Here is a 27,028-nt window from a genome sequence, read left to right as displayed (position 1 = left end):
TATATGATAATGTCCGTTGTTCGTCTTATGGATGTTTGTAACATTTAGCTCTTTGTGCGCTATACAGACGTGCTCAAATTTGTTGGTACCCTTACAGCTCATTGAAATAATGCTTCATTCCTCCTGAAAAATGATGACATTAAAAGCTATTTTATCATGTATACTTGCATGCCTTTGGTATGTCATAGAATAAAGCAAAGAAGCTGTGAAAAGAGATGAATTATTGCTTATTCTTTAAAGATATTCTAAAATGGCCTGGACACATTTGTTGGTACCCCTTAGAAAAGATAATAAATAATTGGATTATAGCGATATTTCAAACTAATTAGTTTCTTTAATTAGTATCACACATGTCTCCAATCTTGTAATCAGTCATTCAGCCTATTTAAATGGAGAAAAGTAGTCACTGTGCTGTTTGGTATCATTGTGTGCACCACACTGAACATGGACCAGAGAAAGCAAAGGAGAGAGTTGTCTGAGGAGATCAGAAAGAAAATAGACAAGCATGGTAAAGGTAAAGGCTACAAGACCATCTCCAAGCAGCTTGATGTTCCTGTGACAACAGTTGCAAATATTATTAAGAAGTTTAAGGTCCATGGAACTGTAGCCAACCTCCCTGGGCGCGGCCGCAAGAGGAAAATCAGAGTGAACAGAAGGATAGTGAAAATCAGAGTGAACAGAAGGATAGTGTGAATGGTAGAAAAAGAACCAAGGATAACTGCCAAAGAGATACAAGCTGAACTCCAAGGTGGAGGTACATCAGTTTCTGATCGCACCATCCGTCGCTTTTTGAGCGAAAGTGGACTCCATGGAAGAACTTTTGAAAGAGAAACATAAAAAAGCCAGACTGGAATTTGCTAAAATGCATATTGACAAGCCACAATCCTTCTGGGAGAATGTCCTTTGGACAGATGAGTCAAAACTGGAGCTTTTTGGCAAGTCACATCAGCTCTATGTTCATAGACGAAAAAATGAAGCTTTCAAAGAAAAGAACACCATACCTACAGTGAAACATGGAGGAGGCTCGGTTATGTTTTGGGGCTGCTTTGCTGCGCCTGGCACAGGGTGCCTTGAATCTGTGCAGGGCACAGTGAAATCTCAAGACTATCAAGGCATTCTGGAGCGAAACGTACTGCCCAATGTCAGAAAGCTCTGTCTCAGTCGCAGGTCATGGGTCCTCCAACAGGATAATGACCCAAAACACACAGCTAAAAGCACCCAAGAATGGATAAGAACAAAACACTGGACTATTCTGAAGTGGCCTTCTATGAGTCCTGATCTGAATCCTATCGAACATCTATGGAAAGAGCTGAAACTTGCAGTCTGGAGAAGGCACCCATCAAACCTGAGACAGCTGGAGCAGTTTGCTCAGGAAGAGTGGGCCAAACTACCTGTTAACAGGTGCAGAAGTCTCACTGAGAGCTACAGAAAACGTTTGATTGCAGTGATTGCCTCTAAAGGTTGTGCAACAAAATATTAGGTTAGCGGTCCCATCATTTTTGTCCATGCCATTTTCATTTGTTTTCTTATTTACAATATTATGTTGAATAAAAAATCAAAAGCAAAGTCTGATTTCTATTAAATTTGGAATAAACAATGGTGGATGCCAATTACTTTTGTCAGTTCCAAGTTATTTCAGAGAAAATTGTGCATTCTTCGTTTTTTGTGGAGGGGTACCAACAAATTTGAGCACGTCTGTATTTTAAAGTGCTTGGAATTCTCTTAAACTCTTTTAGTGTTTTTAAAATTATATTTATATGTAATGGATTGCATCCACATCTGTGCTTCCTTCCATCTGAAACTGCATGTTTCACAAAGACTTTCTGTTTCAATTCAAACAATTAACATATTCACACTGCTATTCACTACTAGTATACACTTCAAAAACATTGATATGTCCCATCCTGTCCTGTCAAAAATGTTCCTGTCCCATCCCATCCCATGAAAGAGTAATCATTTCCAATCCTGTCCCGTCCCGTCCTGTCCCGTCCCGTGATAAACAGAGATCACCTATTATTTGGAGGTACAGATATTTTCGTATTCATGTATAAAATTAGGGTTTATAGGGTTTTGCATTAAACACTACCGGTATACTACTAGTAATTTGTTTTTAGTTTTTGTTTTTTCAGAAAAAAATACAGTGCAAGCACAGGGTCTTTATAAGCACAATGTGCAATATAATGATGTAATATATAAATTCGGTAATATAAAAACAACTGTTTAGAGTTTTGTGCGGTAGTTTCAGTTTCTAAATCGGTTACTAAGCAACCCGGCTCAGAGATTTTAGTATGTCAATGCCACAATAAACTGTCAGTGAAATACAGTATTACAAACAATTAATTCATTAAAAAAATAAACAAACAAAAAAACATGGTATTTAAATAATATTTCATAAACGTTCAGGGAGTATCCATCATGTATTTATTTATTAAAAATCGTAGTACACATACCCCTTCAACGTAGCGCTGAAGCAGTACCTCCAAAAAATAGCTGCTACGGCCAAATCGTAGCCTTTGACATCTCTGCATTATGATTAGGGGTAATAATTATAAAAACCGAAAAGGTGCCCATCCTTAATATACTGTACATATGTATATAGAGAGAGATATGTTAAATACATGCCAGTAGCAATCCACAGCGTTTGGATATTCTGCTAGTATCAATAATTCATGTATCAATATTGTTAACTAAAGGACTGACATAACTATATAATTATGGGTAATATTAAATATTTTAAGTATCAATCTATGTTAAACGTAAGGGTTTTTATTAACCATTCCGTGCTGCCAAGACACTGATTCTCTGCGGACATCTGCTGTCCCGCTCTGGTCCGTCCGCGTTGGTGTTGTCGGAGTCTCTCTCTGAGTTTGAACCTTCTGATTCAGAGGCATATGGCTCAAATTGATACGAGAGGCAATCCGTTTTCTCTCTCTACATCAGATACATCACTACGTAATTCACATTCATAAGAGGTGTCTGAAAATGATAAAATTAGGCTACTCTCACTTTCACTGTCGCTGTCATCCATACTGGCAGATGCAAGGAACCTGAGGTCACAGTCTCCTGGCCCCACACCAGGTAATGGAGATCGCCCTCTGAGTATTTCTGGGTATTATTTGATTCATTGTAGCGCGATTTAAACATAATTTGGTAAAATGAATGTATGTTCACGTGAGACCTGATTATATGTTCACGTGAGACCTGTTAATATTATTTAGTATGTTTATGGTAACAGTCAAGTTCCATGTCAAAGGCTTTTTTACGACATAAAGAGCAAAAAAACACTCTTCCTGTCTGCTGGTGGCAGAGTAGTCCCATTCCTTCCCATTCCCGGAAGCTTAAATCCCGTTCTTGCCCGTCCTGAGAGCTTTATTTTTTTATTTCCCGTTCCTGCCCGTTTCCGTGAGCTTCATTCCTGTACCATCCCATCCCGCAAAATTTAACACATTTTTTTCCCCCATCCCGCGGGTCCCGCTGGAGTCCCGTCTTCATGTCACTCTCAACTATTCGGTGCTACCCCTAGTGGGAAGGAGACAACAATACACCCCAATTACAACTACTGTGAACCCTTGATTGTCAGAATCTCGATTAGCTGAACCGCTCTGCTGTCCAAACAGCCCCTTGCTAGCCTGTCTTGTTGTATGCTTTTCTCTACTGCTCTGTTGTGGTATTTCAAAACAGTTCAGTACTGTGTATTATGTACAGGGAAACTTTAATTATAGTTGAGTTGAATTACATATTTTTAGCAGGTTTCTTGATAGCGCAAGTCATTGAAACAATTTTGCAATTGTAATTCGATTAGCCAAACTCGTCTGAATTATTTCAGCTAATAGAGGTTTTACTGTACAACACAATATCACAATACAATACAAACAACTAATACATTACAGTGAACATCAGAGCAAGGTCACAAAATGAACAGCAATCCCAATTACTCACGATGCACCAAATCTTAAACTCAACTAAAGCTATTAACTTGAAGTCTGAATTATTTTATGATTATCTTATTCTGTGTACTGTAAACAGTACTTTAACAGCGAGGACACCATATTTTAAAAGGTATATCCTGGAAACCAAAAACACAATTCCACAAAAATACATTCTTACCCTAAGAGCTCTCTTTTAATTCTCGTTGATTGTGTGTGTGTGTGCTGCAGGTCTGGTGTACGACACACTGATGCTGAAACACCAGTGCATGTGTGGCAACAGCAACACACACCCAGAGCACGCTGGGAGGATCCAGAGCATATGGTCTCGGCTTCAGGAGACTGGCCTTCGAAACCAGTGCGAGGTAAGGATCACAGAGAAATCCAGCACATTGAGGGCATTCCCTACAACGTTGGGAAGGTGCTACCATGCACAATAAGCATGGTTTTATTGCTATTAGAAACTGTTCAACAACGGATTTATGGCAATTTTAAACATTTCAATTGTTGGCTTTCCTTCTGTTTCGCTTTTTTAAAGCCAGACATTTGATCTGCATGTTCCACGGTCAGCTATTGTGGTGGGGGTGCCCTGTAGTGTTCTGAAGTTTTTCGTGTTACTTAATTGATGCAAGCAGTCAGTGCAATTTCAACATGCAATCACTTTTCAAGAAGATTTCAGGTAATGTTGCCAGGGCTGTTTGATGCAGCGTTCTAACCGTTTTCTTTTAAAGGCTACCAGTCTTTTTTGGCTTTTATGATTTAGTTGTTATGGCAGGTGTTTTATATCCAGTTTCCTTTAGATTATAAATAATATTATACTTGCAATTTAAGCAAGTGTCAATGCTCTTTGCAACTCTTTCCTGTGTGAGTAACAATTAAGGAATTTATGCAGTATATAAGGTATTCATTAATTTTAACAGCAGAGGGCAGTATTGCACCATGAATTGCCTGTACTGTACTTTTTTTTTTTTTTTTTTAAATGCTCAAAGACAAGGTAATATATAGCCACTAACTACCAAAAAAAAAAAAACGTTCTGCTCCACCAACTTTAATTTAATGTCATAGCAAAATCTCAATTGCTTCGTTTATTATTCTATAATAGTACTGATTGAAAGGAACTGGGGTCCAATGAAAGGCTGGCCTTGCTTATCTGTAATCTGGCACAAGGGCTTTGTAAAACAGACTCTTTGTTTTAACTTGCTGTCATCACAGATTTGCCAGTGACATGCTTGCCTACTGACAGAGGTTTACTACTGTTGCTGTTAAATTGAGAATGTATGAGTAGCTGTGAAAAATAGCAGTACAGCCTTTTGCCGGATGTGTCTTACAGGACTGAAATTGAAACGATTTTCTAACTTGTCCCCTGTGATAAATAGACTATGTCCCCCCCACACATAAATAACACCTGGTTTGAGCTGTTATTCTGCTTTAAGATAAAGCGCTGAAGCCCTTTTACTGAAAAGTTTAAAATAAAACCCCATTAGGAACTAAAATTGTGTAAAACCCTGATGAAACTCCAGCAGAATTATTAGCAGACAGTAAAGGCAAATAAAACAGACACAGCACAGTGGGACTGATACAGTACTGCAATGGGTTCCATACCATACCATAAAATGGCTTATCCCATTGGAGCTGCCCTTCCAGTTCCCTGTATTTCAAGACCATTGCTTTGTACTACCACTGCACTGAGATTGAATTACAGTAGTTTGTGGTAAGGTTTTTGTATAGGTCCCACTATAAGTTTAATAAATATAAAAATATATGTATTACTGACTGTTTTATGGTAAATTAAGTACTGACAAATACAATACATGGAAATGTACTTTCCCACTTTAAAATTGCCATTGTTTCTTTGCTACCGTCCTGCAATACATGCACCTGTTTTCCAGGTTGTCTTGTATTCTTGCCAACTATGTCCACAGAAACCAAGAGATTAATTGACCGAGAGATATCTGGAGAATTAATTATGATGAAACTTGAAAAGGACATTTTTAGCAAGTTTCTGATTGTATAGTCCCGTAGTATGTGGTATCTGTGTGTCTGTCTTTCTATATGTCACACCTTTTTACATATGGATCTGTAGAGAACCACTTGTCCAATTCTGTTGAAACCTGCTAAGGAAATTCTTGAGCATAATTATTATGATTATCGTAAGTACATGGAGGGGTCTCTTTCCGTCCCTCTACAGTATGTCTGTGCTTACAGTGGATCAAGCTGATCTACTTCTTCATGTGGCTGTCCGGGGGATGATTGTCACTGACATGCTTGTTCTTTTCTCTGGCTCCGCAGTGTATTCGTGGAAGGAAGGCGACGCTGGAGGAGCTGCAGACAGTTCACTCGGAGCCCCACGTCCTGCTCTATGGCACAAACCCGCTCAATAGGCAAAAATTAGACAGTAAGAACCTGCTTTAATGTGCTGCCTGTGGCACTTCCACAGGCTCAAGGGATACAGCATGAGAGCAGGCTGTGAAGGGAGCAGTGAAGGCCACTCCCCCTTCAGCTACTGCACCATAGCCAAAAATGAAAGTCCTTGCACCTGACCGCTCTAAAGCCCACGGCATCTTTCCCTCTTTCCTGTCCGCAGGTTCTTTGACCCCCATGTTCGTGAGGCTCCCCTGCGGCGGAGTTGGAGTAAGTCTTTTCTTTAATGTAAAAATATTGTCATGTTTGTTCTCTCCATTCCAGAGCTATCAGAACTTGTTGCTTTGCTTTCCTTTGAGTGGGAAATTGTGACCAGATTTTTTCTGTAAACAGGTTTTGTGTGTTGAGGGGGTGGGGGGTAAAGTCGAGGTGACAGTTTGAGAGTTTTGCTGTTGTAAAATTATAAATGACATCCACCATGTTTAAATTACCCATCAATTGTATACGCTAAGGCTTGAAGCTGTAACTCATAACAGTGATGGATTTACATTCCACCACCACTGAAAATATAAAACATCAGGGAGTAGCTTCGTATTGATTTGAATGGTGGGCTAAAGATTTGTCACTATTTGTATCATTGAATGCACCCCAGTATCCTAACTACAGTAAAACCTGGCTAATCTAACCCTACAAACCAGCATTTTGTATAATTCAGCATCGTTTTCAGGTGCCGACCAAATCGCTGTTGAAATTTAATGGTGTTGATTTAACAAGATTTTACTGTAGTCCCAACTTTGTGGGAAAACCTTTTTAAAAGGCGAGCTGGACTCGCTGTTAGGTGGAATCTGGAATAAAACATCATCAATAGGTTAGTTAGTGACATGCCATTTATTTCTTCTTAAAAGTCAGCAACGTGGTGCATTATAATAAACTGTTTAAAATCTGCATACCCATAAGTGCTGCGTTAATGGCTCTATCATAGATCATCTTGTATACCGTACTACAGATGAGATTGCACAGGCAAATGCTAAAGCTCTGATCTCTAAACAGAATGAAAGTGAAGGTGGTGAGAAGCAGGACCTGGATTCTGTTATGGAAATGGGACAAAGTTGTTTTCTTCCTGACTTTGCAAAGAAAAAAGTCTCCACTTTGAAAATGATCCTGTCAGAATGAGGATAAACTGCATGTATTCATTCCAAGGCGCACTCTCTCCCTCATTTTGTATCATAAATGCACCGCAGTCTCGTAATTTCTGGCAGTCATTCTTGGCCAGACTTGAAAAGGTTGGAGTTTTTACACTGCCCTTGAGCAAGTCATGCCATTCAAAGCTAAACTGATAAATTGTAAACGGAAATTTATTCCAAGTTGAGGGGGTGAGCCCGTGGCTTTGGCTAAGTGTGGTTGTCTGTTGTCTGAATAGAGAAGCCTATTGTTTAGTTGCTTTCCTTCAATTCACCCTTGCCTGAGGAATGGAAATTGTTCATGTTATTTATGAGAGGTGTGTATCAGGGGGGACATACAGACGTGCTCAAATTTGTTGGTACCCCTCCACAAAAAACGAAGAATGCACAATTTTCTCTGAAATAACTTGAAACTGACAAAAGTAATTGGCATCCACCATTGTTTATTCCATATTTAATAGAAATCAGACTTTGCTTTTGATTTTTTATTCAACATAATATTGTAAATAAGAAAACAAATGAAAATGGCATGGACAAAAATGATGGGACCGCTAACCTAATATTTTGTTGCACAACCTTTAGAGGCAATCACTGCAATCAAACGTTTTCTGTAGCTCTCAATGAGACTTCTGCACCTGTTAACAGGTAGTTTGGCCCACTCTTCCTGAGCAAACTGCTCCAGCTGTCTCAGGTTTGATGGGTGCCTTCTCCAGACTGCAAGTTTCAGCTCTTTCCATAGATGTTCGATAGGATTCAGATCAGGACTCATAGAAGGCCACTTCAGAATAGTCCAATGTTTTGTTCTTATCCATTCTTGGGTGCTTTTAGCTGTGTGTTTTGGGTCATTATCCTGTTGGAGGACCCATGACCTGCGACTGACACAAAGCTTTCTGACACTGGGCAGTACGTTTCGCTCCAGAATGCCTTGATAGTCTTGAGATTTCATTGTGCCCTGCACAGATTCAAGGCACCCTGTGCCAGGTGCAGCAAAGCAGCCCCAAAACATAACCGAGCCTCCTCCATGTTTCACTGTAGGTATTGTGTTCTTTTCTTTGAAAGCTTCATTTTTTCATCTGTGAACATAGAGCTGATGTGACTTGCCAAAAAGCTCCAGTTTTGACTCATCTGTCCAAAGGACATTCTCCCAGAAGGATTGTGGCTTGTCAATATGCATATTAGCAAATTCCAGTCTGGCTTTTTTATGTTTCTGTCAAAAGTGGAGTCCTCCTGGGTCTTCTTCCATGGAGCCCACTTTCGCTCAAAAAGCGACGGATGATGCGATCAGAAACTGACGTACCTTCACCTTGGAGTTCAGCTTGTATCTCTTTGGCAGTTATCCTTGGTTCTTTTTCTACCATTCGCACTATCCTTCTGTTCAATCTGGGGTCAATTTTCCTCTTGCGGCCGCGCCCAGGGAGGTTGCCTACAGTTCCATGGACCTTAAACTTCTTAATAATATTTGCAACTGTTGTCACAGGAACATCAAGCTGCTTGGAGATGGTCTTGTAGCCTTTACCTTTACCATGCTTGTCTATTATTTTCTTTCTGATCTCCTCAGACAACTCTCTCCTTTGCTTTCTCTGGTCCATGTTCAGTGTGGTGCACACAATGATACCAAACAGCACAGTGACTACTTTTCTCCATTTAAATAGGCTGAATGACTGATTACAAGATTGGAGACATGTGTGATACTAATTAAAGAAACTAATTAGTTTGAAATATCACTATAATCCAATTATTTATTATCTTTTCTAAGGGATGCAAGTATACATGATAAAATAGCTTTTAATTTCATCACTTTTCAGGAGGAATGAAGCATTATTTCAATGAGCTGTAAGGGTACCAACAAATTTGAGCACGTCTGTATAAACCTGGTATGGCAATCTCTATCTTAAAGATCGGATTATTAAGGGCCAGCAATCCCACAACAACGTCAAGTGCTTCAGTCATCTATGTCTAGTAGATTCAAAAACTGTGAGCTGAGTAGTTTTATTATTAAAGCTAAAGCTATTTATCTGTTTAATTGCCATTGAGTGCTATTTTATTAACAAAAAATGTTATAATAAAATTCTGGGCAAGGTGCTCAGCATGTACTCTATATACAGTAAAGCCAGACTCGAAAGTGTAGGTCACAGGGTCTGTTCAATTGATAGAAATAACTATGGATTTTTATATATTCCAGAATACATCATTTTCTTCTCAGTCAGAATCCAACACCTGCACAGAAAAAGACCCAATACTTTATGTTGTGGCTCGTGTACAAAGAATTCCTCTTTTCTCCAGACACCCTAAACTGCATTGTGCTCTGACTAAATAGAACATGTTAGACCCTAAGTGCTAAGTGGCTGTCTTTGTTAAAATACAGGTCTCTCTGTGGTGAAAACCAACACCACCTACTGCTTGCTTTAGGGTAAACGTGTGTCTGCATAATTGCCAGTGACTAAAAACTACCTGATGAATGACTGGCCTCGTTTTTGAATTCCCTGTTGGGATTTTGTTCTTTTACCAGTTTTCCGTGTCAAATGTTTGTTCTTCATGCTGGGAATAAACGCTTGTTCATTCTGTGGTGTGTTGTTCTAAGACCAAGCAAATCTTTTCTACGACTGTACTAGGTTGAGATATGTCATTGAGGGTTGGTAGTCTGCATCTTTTTTTTCTCTAGGTTTTGAATCTTGCCTGCAGTTTTCACAAAGCTGTCCACTTCTAATACCCACTCTGCCTTTTTGTCTGGTTTTGTAGGTAGACAGTGACACGATTTGGAACGAGGTGCACTCATCCAGCGCTGCAAGGTTAGCTGTGGGCTCTGTGGTCGAGCTGGTCTTCAAAGTAGCCTCTGGAGAGCTAAAGGTGGGTTCTCTTTCCCTTTGGGAGTGCTGTATAGACAGACACAAATACACACTGTTTATGTACGTATACATGTCATAACCATACCTGCTGACACGAGTTTGCACTCATTATGTCTAAATAAATGTAGAGAAGGCGGAGAATAGCACAGCCTAGTAACTATGGCTCCCGACTGTAGCGTTATAAAGGGGAAGTACTGTAGAATGTTTGCACACCATAATAGTAAAGGAATTGTAAAAAAAAAACAACAATTAAAATGACAGCCTGAGTAGGCCCATCCTTCAGGGTACAGTACCGTAAAGGTGAATGTACCTGGCAGGATTGTTCTCACAGTTTTTTTGTTTCAGAATGGCTTTGCTGTGGTCCGGCCCCCTGGACACCATGCTGAGGAGAGCACCCCCATGTGAGTATGTGCTCCTTCAGGCTGTAATGTACAGTACGGGCATGGCCGTAACTAGTTATGAGGACACCGAGGTTGTGTCCTCGGTTGTTGTTATTTATTTATTTATTTTTTTTTTTTGCACCATCAGTGCTGGTAAAGTACAAAAGACCCCTTAATTTTCCTTAAACGACGCTGAGTATGGGTCGTTCTGTTCCAGCCCAGTCATGGAGTCATTTCCATGACAGGTGTTAGACAGGCAGTTTGAAATAAAAGTTTCTTTTGGTTGGGATACTGAAGACTTCAGCATTAGTCAAATTTAATGACGTTTTCATGGGAACAGTAAACTTCTTTAAGACCACCTCATGGTTAAAGCCACTTTTTATAGAACTGATTTGCTGCAAATGATGGCGAAGTAAAGTCACCTTCTATATTAAGGCCACCCCTGCATTCAATATAAATACTTAGGTTTCCCTGTTTATCTATAGAACCAGTTATCCAATTGTAATTAAACTGTATGAGAATATACTTTAGCACAATTTATTATGTTTTTTAGGTTTTTGGGTTGCTTCTCACCAATATGCATTTCAATTTGTATAAGCACATACAGTGGATGTATGTCACAGTTATCTCATTCTTCATGAGCAGAGATACACTGGCTTAACATTATTGGGGCTCCTCCACTTTTATTTTTTAAATTGTATCTCATACATCCATCAAACTAGAATAAGTTTATTCAGTGCAAACTGTCACTTTTGTGTTTATTTCACACTTAGATGCTGTGTTCTTTGAAAATTCCCCTCTATCATTAGTCACAGCATGGCAAATTGTAGGCATGTGTTTTTAAAATGCATTTATTTGATTTATTTTTAAACAGTTCACTGTAAGAGCTCTTGCTGCAAGTATTTTTAAGGCTGTTTGAAATGCTAAGAAGCCTATATTTCACTTGACAGTCATCAAAAAAAGATGCCCCAATAATATTGGAGACCACTGTATTTAGTTTGCATTGGACCTTGAAAGAGGGGCTTGTGATTGCAGTGTTTGGCAAAGTAGATGTACAAAATTTCATTGATATACGATAACAGTTCATGAACCCCCTGCAATTAACACTGTTTGTCTTTCTTTTCTCCTAACTTCTAGGGGGTTCTGCTACTTCAATTCTGTGGCAATTGCTGCCAAGCTTTTGCAACAGAGACTCAATGTTAGCAAGATCTTAATAGTCGACTGGGTAAGTGCGAGGCCTTGGGGGGGGGAGGGTTAGTGAGAGGGGGTTTTCTACATGTAATATATCCCTGGTGACTGTGATGTAGTGTGAGGGGCTGGTATGTCGCCATGTATTTTAGCCATATCTTGAGAACCGCGTACCCATCTGTGGTGAAACTTGCTGTAGGTATCCTTAAGCACAGCAAAGTCATGCCAGCCTTAATTTTTACATGGAAGCATAATATAGCTTGTTTGATCATAATAAATCACATTTAAGCAATAAACCAATCGCTGTTACGAATTTGACCACGTGTTCCTGTGCATAGACCATGCATCACTTTTTTTATGAAAAACATTAAAAAGTTCAATTGTAAAAAAGAAAATCTGAGAAAGAGAGAGAACTTATGCTTACTGTTTTCACAGATGTTTTACCATCAACTAGAGGCTTCTAAATGCTGTGCTTTTCCTGGTATATTATAGTAACAGTAGTTTATTTTAAAAGGTGTTCATTCTCCTGTTTCAATTCAGGATGTTCACCATGGCAACGGCACCCAGCAAGCCTTCTACGACGACCCCAACGTGCTCTACCTTTCACTCCATCGCTACGACGATGGTAACTTTTTCCCAGGCAGTGGTGCTCCCGACGAGGTACAGTAAGAGTGTTCAAACAGGATATGCATGTCGGACACATAGGGATATGCAGGATGATATAGGATTCTGTGTTAAAGTGCTTAGGGGCAGCAGTGTGGAGTAGTGGTTAGGGCTCTGGACTCTTGACCGGAGGGTCGTGGGTTCAATCCCAGGTGGAGGACACTGATACTGTACCCTTGAGCAAGGTACTTTTACCTAGATTGCTCCAATAAAAACCCAACTGTATAAATGGGTAATTGTATGTAAAAAAATAATGTGAAGTCGCCCTGGATAATGGCATTGGCTAAAAAAGAAATAATAATAATAGACCTTAAAGCTGAGGGAACATGAAGCCACTTTTTCAGGATCAGTGGCTTGAAACCTGGTTCCAGGAGACCAAGTTTGAGGCAACTTTGCTGTATCAAACCCCAAGTCTCCCCTGGTGTGCCTGAAACCTAGTCTCCTGAAACTAAGGTCCAAGCCACAAAGTGGATTTGTGTTCCCTCAGCTTAAGAGGTTAGAAAAGTTGCACAGAAGTTTTACTAACTTTACTAACAAAGATACTTTGGCTGCTCTAGCCCATGTTTCATATGTTAATGACCATCAACAAGAATTCAGCAGCAGCACTGCAGCACAGACAAAAGAAAATGCAATCCTGTATTTGAGTTATTGCAGTAACCCAAAATGTTCAAGGAAAAATACATGTATGAAAATGTAAAAAAAAATATTTTTAAATCGACTTATGCTTTAAAAAGAGAAGGCTAAACTCTTAATGGAGCAAGGATGATAAATCGCTCCATTTTGTACTTTTGCAAGTCAGTTAATCCCTCAGTATTTGTGCAATTCAGTCAATAGAGAAGTCACTTAGCTGGAAACTTTTCCAAAATGGCAGTTAAACGACTTCAGGGTGACAAACACTATCAAGATGTTTTGAATAATTCTTGATTTGGATTCAGTTGTGAGTTCAGTCTACAATGTGCAAACAATGTTGGTTTTTGCAGGGTGGAGTATTGGGTGCCTTTGTGAGTTTCCAGCTGGCCAGACCACAGCACTCACTACTGGTGTCTGTGCCATGAACAAGTCTGACCACACATTCCATTAGCTCTGGGGTTTCTGCCCAGGTCTTCAACACAAAATTTGCTGATGCCTAGGATTTTCGAATTAAGATTGTTTTGGTTAATTATTTATTTTATGAGTTTTTAACCAGTTTAAAAGACTTATTATTTACCACTCAATGCCTGATAAGCATATGTGCCATGACAACAACAAAAAAATAAATCTTTAAATCTGCAGTATATTGACCCAGCTGGTGTTTTCCCTCAATAGTGATTTTAAACGTCATTAACATCACTTAATACAATAACGCATATGTTGGAAAGAGGTATGTAATAAAGCAGTCTTCATGGGGGTGATATTATGATTTGCCATTAATTAATTAAAATAGATATCTTTTTATATACCCACTGCCCACAAGTGAATCCAACCCATATCTACAGTACATTTAGTTATTTTCTGTTTTAAAGTTTCAGATTAATTAGATGCCCACATTCATAAAGACATTGAAAAAGTCTTCTTGAACACCAATCAAAGCACTCCATATTCTGCTGGTATTAAAGTTTTAGACCTCTAGGGATCGGTACTATAGCTCCTTTTATGGTCTAACTGAAAACCAGCTGTGAGAGGGGAGGGATCTGGACTGGCCATCAGGCACTTGCGTGAGCTTGTAGGGGATTCAGGAGTCAGCTGTGAAGGAATCGGGTGACGCTCTGTCATTGGCTAGGGGGTGGTACTATACGGGGTGAATGGCTAAATAAAAAGGCACTGTCTTGTATCCTCTCGGGCTCATACAGGAAGTATAGTGCAGAGTGACTTCACAGCAGAATCCTGATAGTGTGACGTGAAACTGGAAACTCTGGAGCAGCGAGTCGGGGAGACAGTGCGGCAACTCCAGCGTGAGACACACACACCCGGTGGTGCAAGCAAGCCACGCACCGGCTATTTATTTGTCACTATCTTAGATAGTTAGCTTAGTGCGACTGAGCCGTCCCACAGTGTGTAAGAGAGGATATTGAACAGTGCCTGTTTCTCCGGGCTTCTACCGCTAGAGGGAGCAACAAGCCGCAGTTAAAAACCTGCACACTTTATTTTGTAGATTTTCCTTGGTGTTTTGTTTACCTTTTTCCTTTCACCTTTTACTTATTCTTTTTTTGGTTTACACACCTGCGTGTGTGATTTATGAAGACAGGGCACAATACCATTGCTGGTAGAGTGCCACTGAACTGTCACAGAAGCACCTGCCAACTGAGCGCGGAATAATAAATCTGGACACCTGTGCCGGCGTTTCATATTCGAACTTTGTGTCTGCCTTGTGGTTTCCCACACCCTTCCACACCAGCATACCCATTATAGATCATAATATTCCCTGTGATAGACCAGTAAAGATGCTACATCTCTTTACAGACAGGTTCTCCCTGCCCCGTGTCATAATAGAGGGCTGTGAAATGATTTGTCTTAGGCATGACCACTCTCACATGACTCACCCTGCACTCCAAACATTTACAGTTAGCCACTGGGGATGCATTAGTCTTGTCACATTTTTTACCATCTTTGTTCTTCAGTTTATGGAGACATTGTAAAATCCCAACCTGATGTTGTTGACTCATTCCTCAGGTTGGCAGCGGCCCTGGGGCTGGATTTAATGTTAACATTGCATTCACTGGTGGTGTGGACCCTCCAATGAGCGACGCAGAATACCTTGCGGCTTTCAGGTAAGACAAGGCTCAAATATACATGACCACACACACGCTGCTCCATGCAGACTGGTATACTGGGTAATGTGTGTATTAACAGCAACAAGGAACAGATGCCAAAGAGAGCTTAAACAAACTCCCACAGACATTACTAGCACGCTGTAAGAAATCCTTTATAATTAACACACAATCCATATACTTACTTACAGGGTGTCTGATTTTAGGTTTACTCATTTGTGTTCTAATGGTTCAAGCAGACTTTATTTTAACACAGACATTAACACTTTTCTGTGGCATTGTGTTCACTGGTTTAAACATTAATCTTCTACCTTTTGACTATGTCCATAATGAAAAACCAAGCTGATATTTTGTCTGCTTATTGCTTTTCATGTCAAGGCATTTCAGGGCAAAAACAAATGTCTGTGTTCTCTGTGCGGGGACTCGCTATCAGCCAGCTTGTTTACTTATGACCGCCCCGTTATCTGATACCAGGGCCATGTATGACTATTCATGAGATACGCCTTTTTTTTTTTTTTTTTTTTTTCGACTTGTCTCGGCTCCTGTCGTTCCCACTCGGCCATTGAATGGTTTTCTTGACTTTTTCCGGAGAAAAAACGACTAAAACCCGTTTTTTTGTGTTTCAATAATGATGTCGGACAGGGTCCGACAATGGACCTGATAGGAATAATTGCAATGTCGGACCAGGTCCGACAATGGACCGCAAAGGGTTAAAGAGCTAGTCATTAGCGATGACAGTCAAAGCTGTTCTTTACCTGTCTTCATGCCGGAACAATAAAATCAATTAGCTTTCTATTTCCAGTAAATATATATTGTTATAGGTTTGTTAGAATGTAATTTTAAAACCTGCAGAATAGCCATAGCTGATTGGGTAGTACCTGTACATCAACCTCTCCCTAATCTAAATGCAAGAGAAATATAAGAACAATTAAGAACGAGAGGCGGCCATTCCGCCCATAGTAGCTGACTGATCATAAAACGTTATCATTCAGCTTTGTGTAAATTATGGATAGTCAGTGCGCCCTATGAGCCACAGTGAAAATTGTTGTGACAGCTTGCAGAACAGTAGTTGGACATAGCTGAATAGTTCAGGTAAAAATAGTCAAATACTCCAGATCGACTAGTCACCACTTTATGAACATGCCGTTTCATAACATTTTGCTGTTTGTGCACTATAATTTAAAACTGCTTGAGTGTTTTTTTTGTTTTGTTTTTTAATATGATGTTTTTGTTATTAGATTACAACAGGAACTGTGCTTCCGTCCACCTGAAACCGCACACTTCACAATCACGGTCAATTCCTGAGTCGACTATTCGGTGCTAGACCTGTCTCCTGCGTTACTTTATCCCCGTCCGTCCCTGTATCTATTTAAATGGATTTTAGAAATCATGCATGTAATTCATTTGATGCTGGCATGGCATGAAACTACAGCTATGGCCAAAGGTTTTGCATCACCTAGAATTTTAGGATTGAGACATTCATTTAAAAAAACAACAACAACAAAAAAAAACACAATTGAAATCTTTTATTTAAGATCATGTAATCAAAGAAACTACAAAATGATATTGCAAAAGTCTACCGGAAGCCATACTAGTAGTACAGTATTTTGTGTTAGATTTTGAAAAATTACAACATTCATTTCCGTTGGTATGGGGACTGAAGAGGTTGTTATCCCCAGGTACATAACAGATGCTTGGAAAGCATTCAACGGTTTGTTGACCCCCTGTGGTCTACTGTAGGCTCTAGAAGAAACCTGGCTATCGGAGGGTAGGCTTTTAAAACACAACTCCTAAACCTTTCATCTAAAATGGCTTTCTAATCCTCTGTCACGTTGAAATATCCATAAATATCCTAACTGTTTGCGCAGTGAGTAGAACTAAGCACCTTTTTTTTCCCCTTGTTGTGTGAGTATCATGTCTCCTGGGACTGTTCTTATTGATATCAGCATGCAGTAGGGCTTGGATGTTCAGAATTTATAGTCCCCAATGAGTTCTGGAAGGAGCACTCAACAGCTCATAGATCCACTCCAGGTTTTTTTCTTTTTTTTCTAATTTGTGGGGCCCCTGAGACAATCTGTGCTTTGAAGGCAGCACCTTGTTATTTAGACCCAGCAAGTGCCACGTTGCATTTGCAGGGAATCAAGACTGAGATGAAAAAAGAATGAGAGAGGCACACAAAAAAAAGATAAGAAAATTGTCTCTAATGAAATCCAGAAGCTCGGGCACTTTCACCATGAACTTGGAAACAGCGTGGAGATTTGAACTTAACTCAAACCAGCTCTCCGCACTGCCAGATGACAAGGCTTTGATGTTTTTGCAAAGGGAACCAGTGGAAAACCCTGTGAGCGTGACAGCAGATAGCCATGTTTACCATTAACCCTTCATATGCCTTTGGCCCATCGTCTATCCCCAACACGGGCTACCTTATTCTTGCATTGATGCACAATGCAGGAACTGGCCAGCAATGGATGGGTTTTAGCACAGAACCTGTCTGTGTTTAGTACAGGTTTGCCCTATTCATAGACTTGTACATTGCTACCAGTAATTAAATTAAAATTTCTGATCCACTGATGCCTTTTTATTGGGTTTTCTGCAAAACAACTCAAGGGCACTTGCAGGCTGGGGCAATGCAGAAATACATTCCGTATTTTAAGTTTGTTTCTGGCAGGTTTGAATTTGTCATTCATAGATGAAAATGGTTTGCAAAAATTGGCATGAAAAACGACAAACACCACAACAGCTTCACACACCAAGGTAAACGTGAACTTGGATATGATTTAGAAACCCCATTACTTAAACAGCGCCAAATGCCTCAGGTTTAAAAACATGGCATCAAGCATCCCAGCTTCCCCTTGTGGAGCCTGTAAAGGTGAACTGCTCTCGCCTTCACAAAATCGATAAGTATCAGAGACAATCAAAATTAGCCAATCAAATTGATTAACTCAACAAACCATTATTTTTTTTTACACTTACAGTTCTGCAAAAATTATTAAAAAAAAAAAAGTTAGGATCCAAGTTTCAGGGGTGAACATCAAAGGTGATACAAAATAAAAACCAATAGCCGCTATGATTTATGTCTGGACAATTCCCAGCACAGAGGTTTTAGTTGGGCTCCATTTGTTCTCTCTGATATCTAGTTATAATACATCATGAAGTTAACAGGAAGCGTCTATGTACCCTCAAAGTCTCCAGACTGGTGCTTGAGGGCTATTGTAAGGAAACTGGCTACTTAGTTTGCCAACTCATTGTACCTGGCTGATGATGAGAAAGTTTTGCTTCTCTTTGCTGTATAATGCTATACAATTTGATGAGCATCCTTTGCTTGGATCGCTTCACTATAACAAGGCAAGACAGCATGTATTATACATTTGTAGTAGCACTTAGCTATTTAAAGTACACTCTGTCAATGGTAGTAAAGGAAAATGCAAAAGAATCACTGCCTGTTTGTAAGCTACGTGACACAGTAAGTGGCAGGGATTCAAATATACTCTCTAAAGGGTAGTTTTCCCATTTTGATTATGAATTCCACATGTATTCATATGAACCACTACTGCTTGTAATGCATCCTCATAAATATACAGAGCTTAAATTATTAATAAAACGTTGCTGTGTCCCACAGTCATGTTTGGGTTTAAAATATAAACCACTGGTGCAAATTTACTGAGAGGAATACAATTATTGACCAAAAAAATAATAATAAATAACATTTACTTTCCTAAATGTTAACATTTTAACATTGGGAATGTCTGTAACCAGTCAGAAAAGCCATAATGAATAGGCCTCTTTTTATAAAACATTGCAACGAGTACTGCATTTAAATGTATTTTGAAAAGGCTGTGAAGAACTATTGAATGTGATATACATTTTCTTACAGAAAACACCTAGATTCTTTGACAGTGGTTAATTGTATAAGATGAATTCTAAATGCTTAACACTTAGCTAAAATATAAACAAAATGTGAGCATTTTCTTACTGGTTTTTTAAATGTATTCTTCTCTTTAAAAAATTGTAATAGAGACTTGAGAGTTTCATGAGCTAAAGTAAAAACCTTTTTTAAATACCAGTATATGAAGGAAAAAAGAATGTGTACAGGACATTGATTTCAAGTATCAATGCATGCATGCTAAAATCAAATACAACAGTGTCAAAATCTATTCAAATAAAGCCAATAAAAAAACCAAAAAAAACATTGTCATTGAAAAGTTGTAATTAGTTAGGGATTTGAAACCCCACCAAATGAAGAATCGACCTTGTCAAATCCCCTGTTCTTGGTCCCTGCTCATTTAATAACTTACAATGTTATTAATCTGGTTATTAATCTAGTAATACACTTGAAAAACAGATTTAAGGGTAGAAACTAGTGCTTGTGCAAGAATACTGTACAGCTATGGCCAAAAGTTTAGCATCACTTCTTACATTCGAATGAAGCCTGCTGAATAATGTTACGTATATTGAATTACGTACTGTTAAGTTTTTCATATGCTTAACGAAAACCTGACAGAAATAGAAAAATGTGACATTTCAAAATCTAACATGAAATACTATACTACTATTATGGCTTCCCGTAGACTTTTGCAATATCATTTTGTAGTTTATTTGATTATATGATGTTAAATAAAAGATCTAACTTATGTTCATATAGTCGTTTTTTTTTCCTAAAATTTTAGGTGATGCAAAACTTTTGTCCATAGCTGTACAGTATTAGAATCCAGTCAACAAAAACAACAGTAACATCCAAGTTTAAATACATTCAGAATACAACCCCAATATTTGTATTGCATTCCAGATAAATAAATGCAGATCCCATAAGTTACAGTACCAGTCAGGCACAATCAAAATCTATCTGTAAATCAAATAAATGTACTGCGTCCTTGATTGGATGGCAAAAGCGTTCCCTATTTTGAGGATTTTAGTACAGCACTCTTTTCAGGAAGCATGCACCACAGATGATTGATTAGGTTCACTCTCCAAAGAAACTCTGTTTGCTCAGACAGGAATTTTAACTGTATCCATCACATTTATATTTCTGAGTGTTGATGCTTTGTCTCAGCAGGGTTGCCCTTTCTACTTTCACACTCATATAATTGAAAAAAGGGGCCCTGTACTCAAACAAGTGCAAAGGAACATTTACAAAGAGGAATATAATTATTTTAACATAGTATAATACTACACCAGAACAATAAGTATGAGGCTTCTTGGTAGTTAGTCATGTTCTTTGGAATTTCTCTTCAAAACAGGTCCCAAAACATCAAAAAGTAGACAAGAACATAAGATAATTTACAAACAAGTGGTGGCCATTCTGTCCATCAGTGATCAGCTGGTTCCTAGTAGCTGATTGATCTCAAAACTGCCAAATCGTGTCTTAAAGGATCCCAGTGATTCAGCATCAACAACATGGCTAGGAAACCCATTCCATACCATCACCATTTTCTGTGTAAAGAAGTATCTCTTTCCCTCTGGCCTAAGTCTGCCTCCACTTTTCTGCGCTGTGCTTAAACTGTTGGTTAGGTTTCATTTTCTCAACTCTTTATAACATTTTAAAGACTTCAATCAAGTCCCCCTTATTTCTTCAGTTCCTTCAGCTTATCTTAATAGCTCATTCTTTTAGCCCTACAATTAGTCTGGTTGCTCAGGCCACAAAAACCTTTGGTGGCGTTTTTATTAAAAGTAAATCAGCATATTTTTATTTATTTAAAAAAGTCATGTACTTACTTCATAGACGCAGACAGTAGAGCAATTTTGTAGGTAAACTATGGAAAAACTACAGTACAGTGCTACACCACGGGCCATATTACAGTAAACGCTTACAGTCACAGCAACTGGTAATAGGTGCATTGGGTGTCACTCCCTAAAAACCACAGAGCCTTACCCCCTGTAGCTCATTTCTCTGTTTATAAGAGCAGTTTTCCATCCTTTTGAATTCCACAGCTCAGCAACTACAAGTACTTCAAAGCTAAAATAAACAAAAAAAACATCCCACAGAGTGCGCTTGCCACTTTAAGGTCTCTTGTAAGAGCTTTGCAACCAACCGTGGCTTCTTGTCAAAGGATTGTGGTTAGCTAAGATTGTTGGCTTTTAAGACACAGTAAACAAATAAAAAAAAAAATCTGACAAAACCAAACCTATCATTATCCCCTGCTCAGGATCAACTATCTGCAGCAACAGGGATATTGTGGACTTAGTCATACTTCCATTGTAGCTACATCTTGAGAACCAGCCATTTCATTTGGAGGAAACCTGGTACGGGCATTCCTAGCACGTGGCATCACCATTACCTTAAATTATCTTTTAACTTCCATTAACTGTGATTTTCTCCCTAGTTAGTAGTTCTTCCTCTCTTGTCTGCTTTTAGCGTGTTGGCTTTTTAAAATGCAGCCTGTTCGCTCCAACAATACAGGGCGGAAATTAAAGTACTGTATTAAAGTAATGTTCTGCAGCCCTGTTTAATTACGTGGTCATCTAACATATCTCTCAAATGGACAAATCGATTACAGGAAGACAGGAACAAAACATTTCAGTCACAGTGGTGCTGATCCCTTTTGGACATTTTGGATAGACATTAGTAAATACTTAACATCAAACGAATAACCTTTTTACAGTACTGACACCCGATTGGTTGAGCTATTGAAAGATAATTATTGGAAACAGCTCATCTGGATTTTTCACTTTCAAATAATAGTACATATAGAGGACATGCCTAAATGCTGTCTGTCCAGGTGTTGTGGAGTCTGCTTTTAAGTAAAACATTCTGCTTTTTAATTGTTTCTTTGCTTGAAATATACAGTGCCTGAGGAAGATCCACTACTGATCTGTTAAGGCAAATTAAATTAAAAAGCAGGACATTATAGTATATTGTGGCAGGGTGCCCCGCCCTTGTGTGTATTTTGTGTTTCATGTCGTCTGTTATATGTGGATATAGTGGTGCACGGGATATAAATGGGTCTGTGTAGCACGAGTGATTTAAAATATATAGTTGTATTTAGGTACGAGGATTGCACAATCAGTTCACGTGCAGATAAAGTGTGTATTAATATGTGAGCACGGGGAGTGCACAAATTAGATCACGTGCTGGGATTCAAATGAATGATTAATTAGTAATTGAATCCCAGCACAACTGTATAAATAGTTGCACAATTCACTCACTCGGGGTTGGTGTGTTCGAGAGTGGAGAATGGGTGTGGAGAGGAGAAAAATAATTAAAAACGTAATTAAATAATAACAATTGCTACTTTGTGCTGGAGGACCAGCACGGTACTTGTTTGTTTTGTCCACTGTTTTGCCTGTTTGTTCGTTTGGCCATTGTGCCGTTTATTTTGAGTGTTTTGTTTTGTTTAAACCTTTTATTTTTATTTAGTTTACATTCCCCAATGGAAATTTACAATTTACAACCTCTTTTAAACGATTAGGATATTTGTCAATGTACTTTTGGCATGATTCTTTAGTGACTTTTGACCATTCTTCAAAGCAAAATTGTTCCAGTTTATTCAAATTCCGAGGACTTCTCTTGTGCACAGCCTTCTTCAACTCATACCAAAGATTCTCAATCGGATTTAGATCGGGACTTTGACTACAGTGCCTTGCATAAGTATTCACCCCCCTTGGACTTTTCCACATTTTGTAGTGTTACAACCTGGAATTAAAATGGATTTAATTAGGATTTTTTGTCACTGATCTACACAAAATAGTCCATAATGTCGAAGTGGGGGAAAAAAATCTACATATTTTTCACAATTATTTACAAATAAAAAACTGAAAAGTTGATTGCATAAGTATTCACCCCCTTTGCTGTGACACCCCTAAATAAGCTCTGGTGCAACCAATTGCCCTTAGAAGTCACATAATTAGTTGAATGGAGTCACATGGTCTCAGATTAAATACACCTGTTTCTGGAAGGCCCCAGAGTTTGTTAGAGAGCATATCTAAACAAACAGCATCATGAAGACCAAGGAGCTATCAAAACAAGTCTGGGATAAAGTTCTGGAGAAGCACCAATCAGGGTTGGATTATAAAAAATATCCCAAACTTTGAACATCCCCCGGAGCACCGTTAAATCCATTGTTAAAAAATGGAAAGAATATGACACAACCGCGACTCTGCCTAGAGAAGGCCGTCCACCAAAACTCAGTGACCAGGTAAGGAGGGCATTAGTCAGAGAAGCAACCAAGAGGCCAATGGTACCTCTGAAGGAGCTGGAGAGATCCACAGCTGAGATGGGAGAAACCGTCCATGGGACAACTATAACCCGGATGCTCCACAAAGCTGGACTGTATGGAAGAGTGGTGAGAAGAAAGCCATTGCTGAAAAAAACCCATATCAAATCCCGTTTGGATTTTGCCAAAAGGCATGTGGGAGACACAGCAAACGTGGAAAAAGGTTCTCTGGTCTGATGAGACCAAAATTGAACTTTTTGGCCTTAGCGCAAAACGTTATGTGTGGCGCAAAGTCAACACAGCTCATCACCCTGAGAACACCATCCCCACGGTGAAGCATGGTGGTGGTAGCATCATGTTATGGGGATGCTTTTCATCGGCAGGGACTGGGAAACTGGTCAGGATTGAGGGCAAGATGGATGGAGCCAAATACAGGGAAATTCTAGAGGAAAACCTGTTTCAGTCTGCAAGAGACCTGGGACTGGGGCGGAGGTTCACCTTCCAGCAGGACAATGACCCTAAACACACAGCCAAAGCTACACTGGAGTGGTTTAGAAACAAGAACCTGAATGTCTTAGAATGGCCCAGTCAAAGCCCAGACCTCAATCCGATTGAGAATCTGTGGCAAGACTTGAAAATTGCTGTTCACCAACGGTCCCCATCCAACTTGACAGAGCTTGAGCAATTTTGCCAAGAAGAATGGGCAAAAATTGCAGGATCCAGATGTGCAAAGCTGGTAGATACTTAACCAAAAAGACTCACAGCTGTAATTGCACCTTCAAAGTGTTAAGTATGTTGTGTAAATCTAATGGTAAAAATCCCAATTAAGTCCATTTTAGTTCCAGGTTGTAACACTACAAAATGTGGAAAAGTCCAAGGGGGGTGAATACTTATGCAAGGCACTGTACCATAAGTCTTGTACTTCTTGATAATAGAAACAGTAGTGGAAATTGGGATAGTCAAATGCTTGGAAATCTTCTTGTATCCTTCTCCAGCTTTATGACAATAAATAAGTTTCTGCCTATGGTCTTCAGATAACTATTTACTTTTTCCCATATTGACTTATTGGTAATGACAGCAATCATCCTATGCCTAACCATTTTATACTCTTTAAGAATGTTCACCTACAATCCAGCATTTTCTAGACTTTTCTAGAATTAGGTTCTGCATTATCATATTGATATTTCTAGCACCTTGTAGACAATACTAGCATAGCATCAAAGGGTATGAATACTTTTGAATTAGTATATTTGGAGTTTTGCAAAAAAAAAAGAAAATGCTGAAATAAATAATTGTATTCATCTATTTCTTGTAACATTTTCTCCTCATCCACAAAAGCAAAACTTTTGCTACTTTGAGAAATTTCTAGAAATTATACATTTCCATTGAGGTATGTAAATTTTGACTACAACTGTATGTATGTGTATATATATATGTATGTATGTAAGAGAACAATCTGGTACTGTACGTTCTTACCAACAGTGAAAGACTGCACTTTAAACTTACCTAGCACGCTTTATGTCTGATTACACTGGGCGCAGTAGCGGAAAGCGGTAAACTGTGTGGCAAACAGGGTCTGGAAGTTTAGAGTTTTCAGTGCAGGGCCTCTTAAAAATGAAGCCACCCATGCTTGAGCAGGGCCAGCAGATGTTGTACATGCTGTGTCTTTAATTATGGTTTAATAAGTAAAGTGCAAGATGGAAAAAAAGAAAATAGAAGGGCTTCAGAAGCCAGGGCAGTGCTAGGGCCGAACCCAAGGCATGACCACAGGAGACAAGTGCGTGAGCAATGTAAACAGACCAACCAGAAAGATCCAGAAACAGGTTCACACAATCATGTTTAACTGTGAACTAAATGCGATTCCTTGGTAACTTTTTACTGCATTCTTCCATAGCGTACCCTTCTGACATGCTCTTTGCTATAATGATGTTTTACCTGAAGTTCATTGTGGCAAAGTGCCCCGCCCCTGTGTGCATTTGTGTGTTCTGTGTATGTATGTTGCGTGCGTATGTTAATGTTGGTGTATAGATTGGTACACGGGATATAAACGGGTCTGTGTTTCACGTGTGTTTAAAGTGTATAATTATATTTAGGCACGAGGATGGCACATCACTTCACGTGCAGATAAAATGTGTATAATGTGTGGCACGGGGTTGCACGTAATGAATTCACGTGCTGGGATTCAAGTGAGTAATTAATTAGTAATTGAATCCCAGCACAACAGTATATATAGATGCACAGTTTCACTCAGTCGGGGTTGGTGTTCGGTGAGTGGAGAACGGGATTGGAGACGGAGGTAAAGATAATAATAATAATAATAATAGTAATAGTTAAATCTGCTCACCGTGTTTTGTCTGTCTAGTCCGTTTTTGTTTGTCCTTTTATTTTGGCTACAAGTGCCGTGTCCTGTGTTTTGTTGTTTCAAACCTTTTATTTTCTGTCTGTTTATTAAATGCTGAACGCGATCACGCGTTCAGCCTCACCAAAACCCCATCTCTCTGTTTATTGTGTTCCTGTTTCTGGTCTGACGCCACCCACTCCGGCCGTCTTTGTGACACGTGGTGTCCTGCGTGGGATCGACAGCGCCTCCAGGACTCAGGCCAGAGCAGGAACCGCAGTTTGGATTTAAAAAAAAGAGAAAAAAAAAAAAAAAATGGCAGAAGACGCCATCAAAGTGCGGGACTGGATGCTGGAGAATGCTGGGCTGGAGGCCCAGTCTCTGCCCATAGTCGTCCAGGCCCTGTGGATGATGGACTGTGAGAGATGGGAGGCCTATCAGGAGGAACACACCCCAAACACCTTGGAGGAAGGTGTGGAGTTTGTCCTCAGCTACCTGGAGGCAACCATAAATGGAACAGCAGCCCAGGTAGCAGGACCACCAGCAGAGGAGTACCTGCTGTCCCCATCTCCACCAGCAGAGGGTGAGTACCTGCTGTCCCCATCTCCACCAGCAGAGGGTGAGTACCTGCTGTCCCCATCTCCACCAGCAGAGGGTGAGTACCTGCTGTCCCCATCTCCACCAGCAGAGGGTGAATGCCTGCTGGTTTTGCCTCCACAGCCCAAATGGGAGGAGCCTGAGCATCCACAGCCCAAATGGGAGGAGCCCAAGCGGAAGGAGCCCGAATGTCCTACGCCTGAGTGGGAGGAGCCCGAACGTCCTACGCCTGAGTGGGAGGAGCCCGAACGTCCTACGCCTGAGTGGGAGGAGCCCGAACGTCCTACGCCTGAGTGGGAGGAGCCCGAACGTCCTACGCCTGAGTGGGAGGAGCCCGAACGTCCTACGCCTGAGTGGGAGGAGCCCGAACGTCCTACGCCTGAGTGGGGGGAGCCCGAACGTCCACAGCCTGAGTGGGGGGAGCCCGAACGTCCACAGCCCAACAGGGAGGAGTCGGGGCGTCCACAGCCCAACAGGGAGGAGTCGGGGCGTCCACAGCCCAACAGGGAGGAGTCGGGGCGTCCACAGCCCAACAGGGAGGAGTCGGGGCGTCCACAGCCCAAAGGGAGGCAAGTCGGGGCTTCCACAGCCCTGGGACCCAAGCCACCAGCAGAGGGAAAATGCCTGCTGGTTCAGCCCCAGGAGCCAGAA

General features: G+C 40.0%; 1 protein-coding gene across 5 annotated transcripts in view; it reads left to right on the top strand.

The window, feature by feature from the left end:
- The window catches only part of LOC117426176 (histone deacetylase 4-like), a 278,893-nt gene that overhangs the window by 236,948 nt on the left and 14,917 nt on the right, over positions 1-27,028 (top strand). For all 5 annotated transcript variants that reach the window (XM_059033464.1, XM_059033462.1, XM_034043543.3 and 2 more), the window contains 8 exons: positions 4,158-4,291; positions 6,216-6,321; positions 6,511-6,557; positions 10,208-10,315; positions 10,660-10,715; positions 11,832-11,919; positions 12,423-12,542; positions 15,195-15,292. In XM_059033464.1, the coding sequence (XP_058889447.1) occupies positions 4,158-4,291; positions 6,216-6,321; positions 6,511-6,557; positions 10,208-10,315; positions 10,660-10,715; positions 11,832-11,919; positions 12,423-12,542; positions 15,195-15,292 (757 nt within the window). The remainder of the gene's footprint in view (positions 1-4,157; positions 4,292-6,215; positions 6,322-6,510; positions 6,558-10,207; positions 10,316-10,659; positions 10,716-11,831; positions 11,920-12,422; positions 12,543-15,194; positions 15,293-27,028) is intronic.

This window comes from Acipenser ruthenus, chromosome 11 (genome assembly GCF_902713425.1).
Source record: "Acipenser ruthenus chromosome 11, fAciRut3.2 maternal haplotype, whole genome shotgun sequence".
Lineage (NCBI taxonomy): Eukaryota > Metazoa > Chordata > Actinopteri > Acipenseriformes > Acipenseridae > Acipenser > Acipenser ruthenus.
The sequence above is the reverse complement of the archived record's forward strand: the minus strand, read 5'-3'. Positions and strand labels throughout refer to the sequence as shown.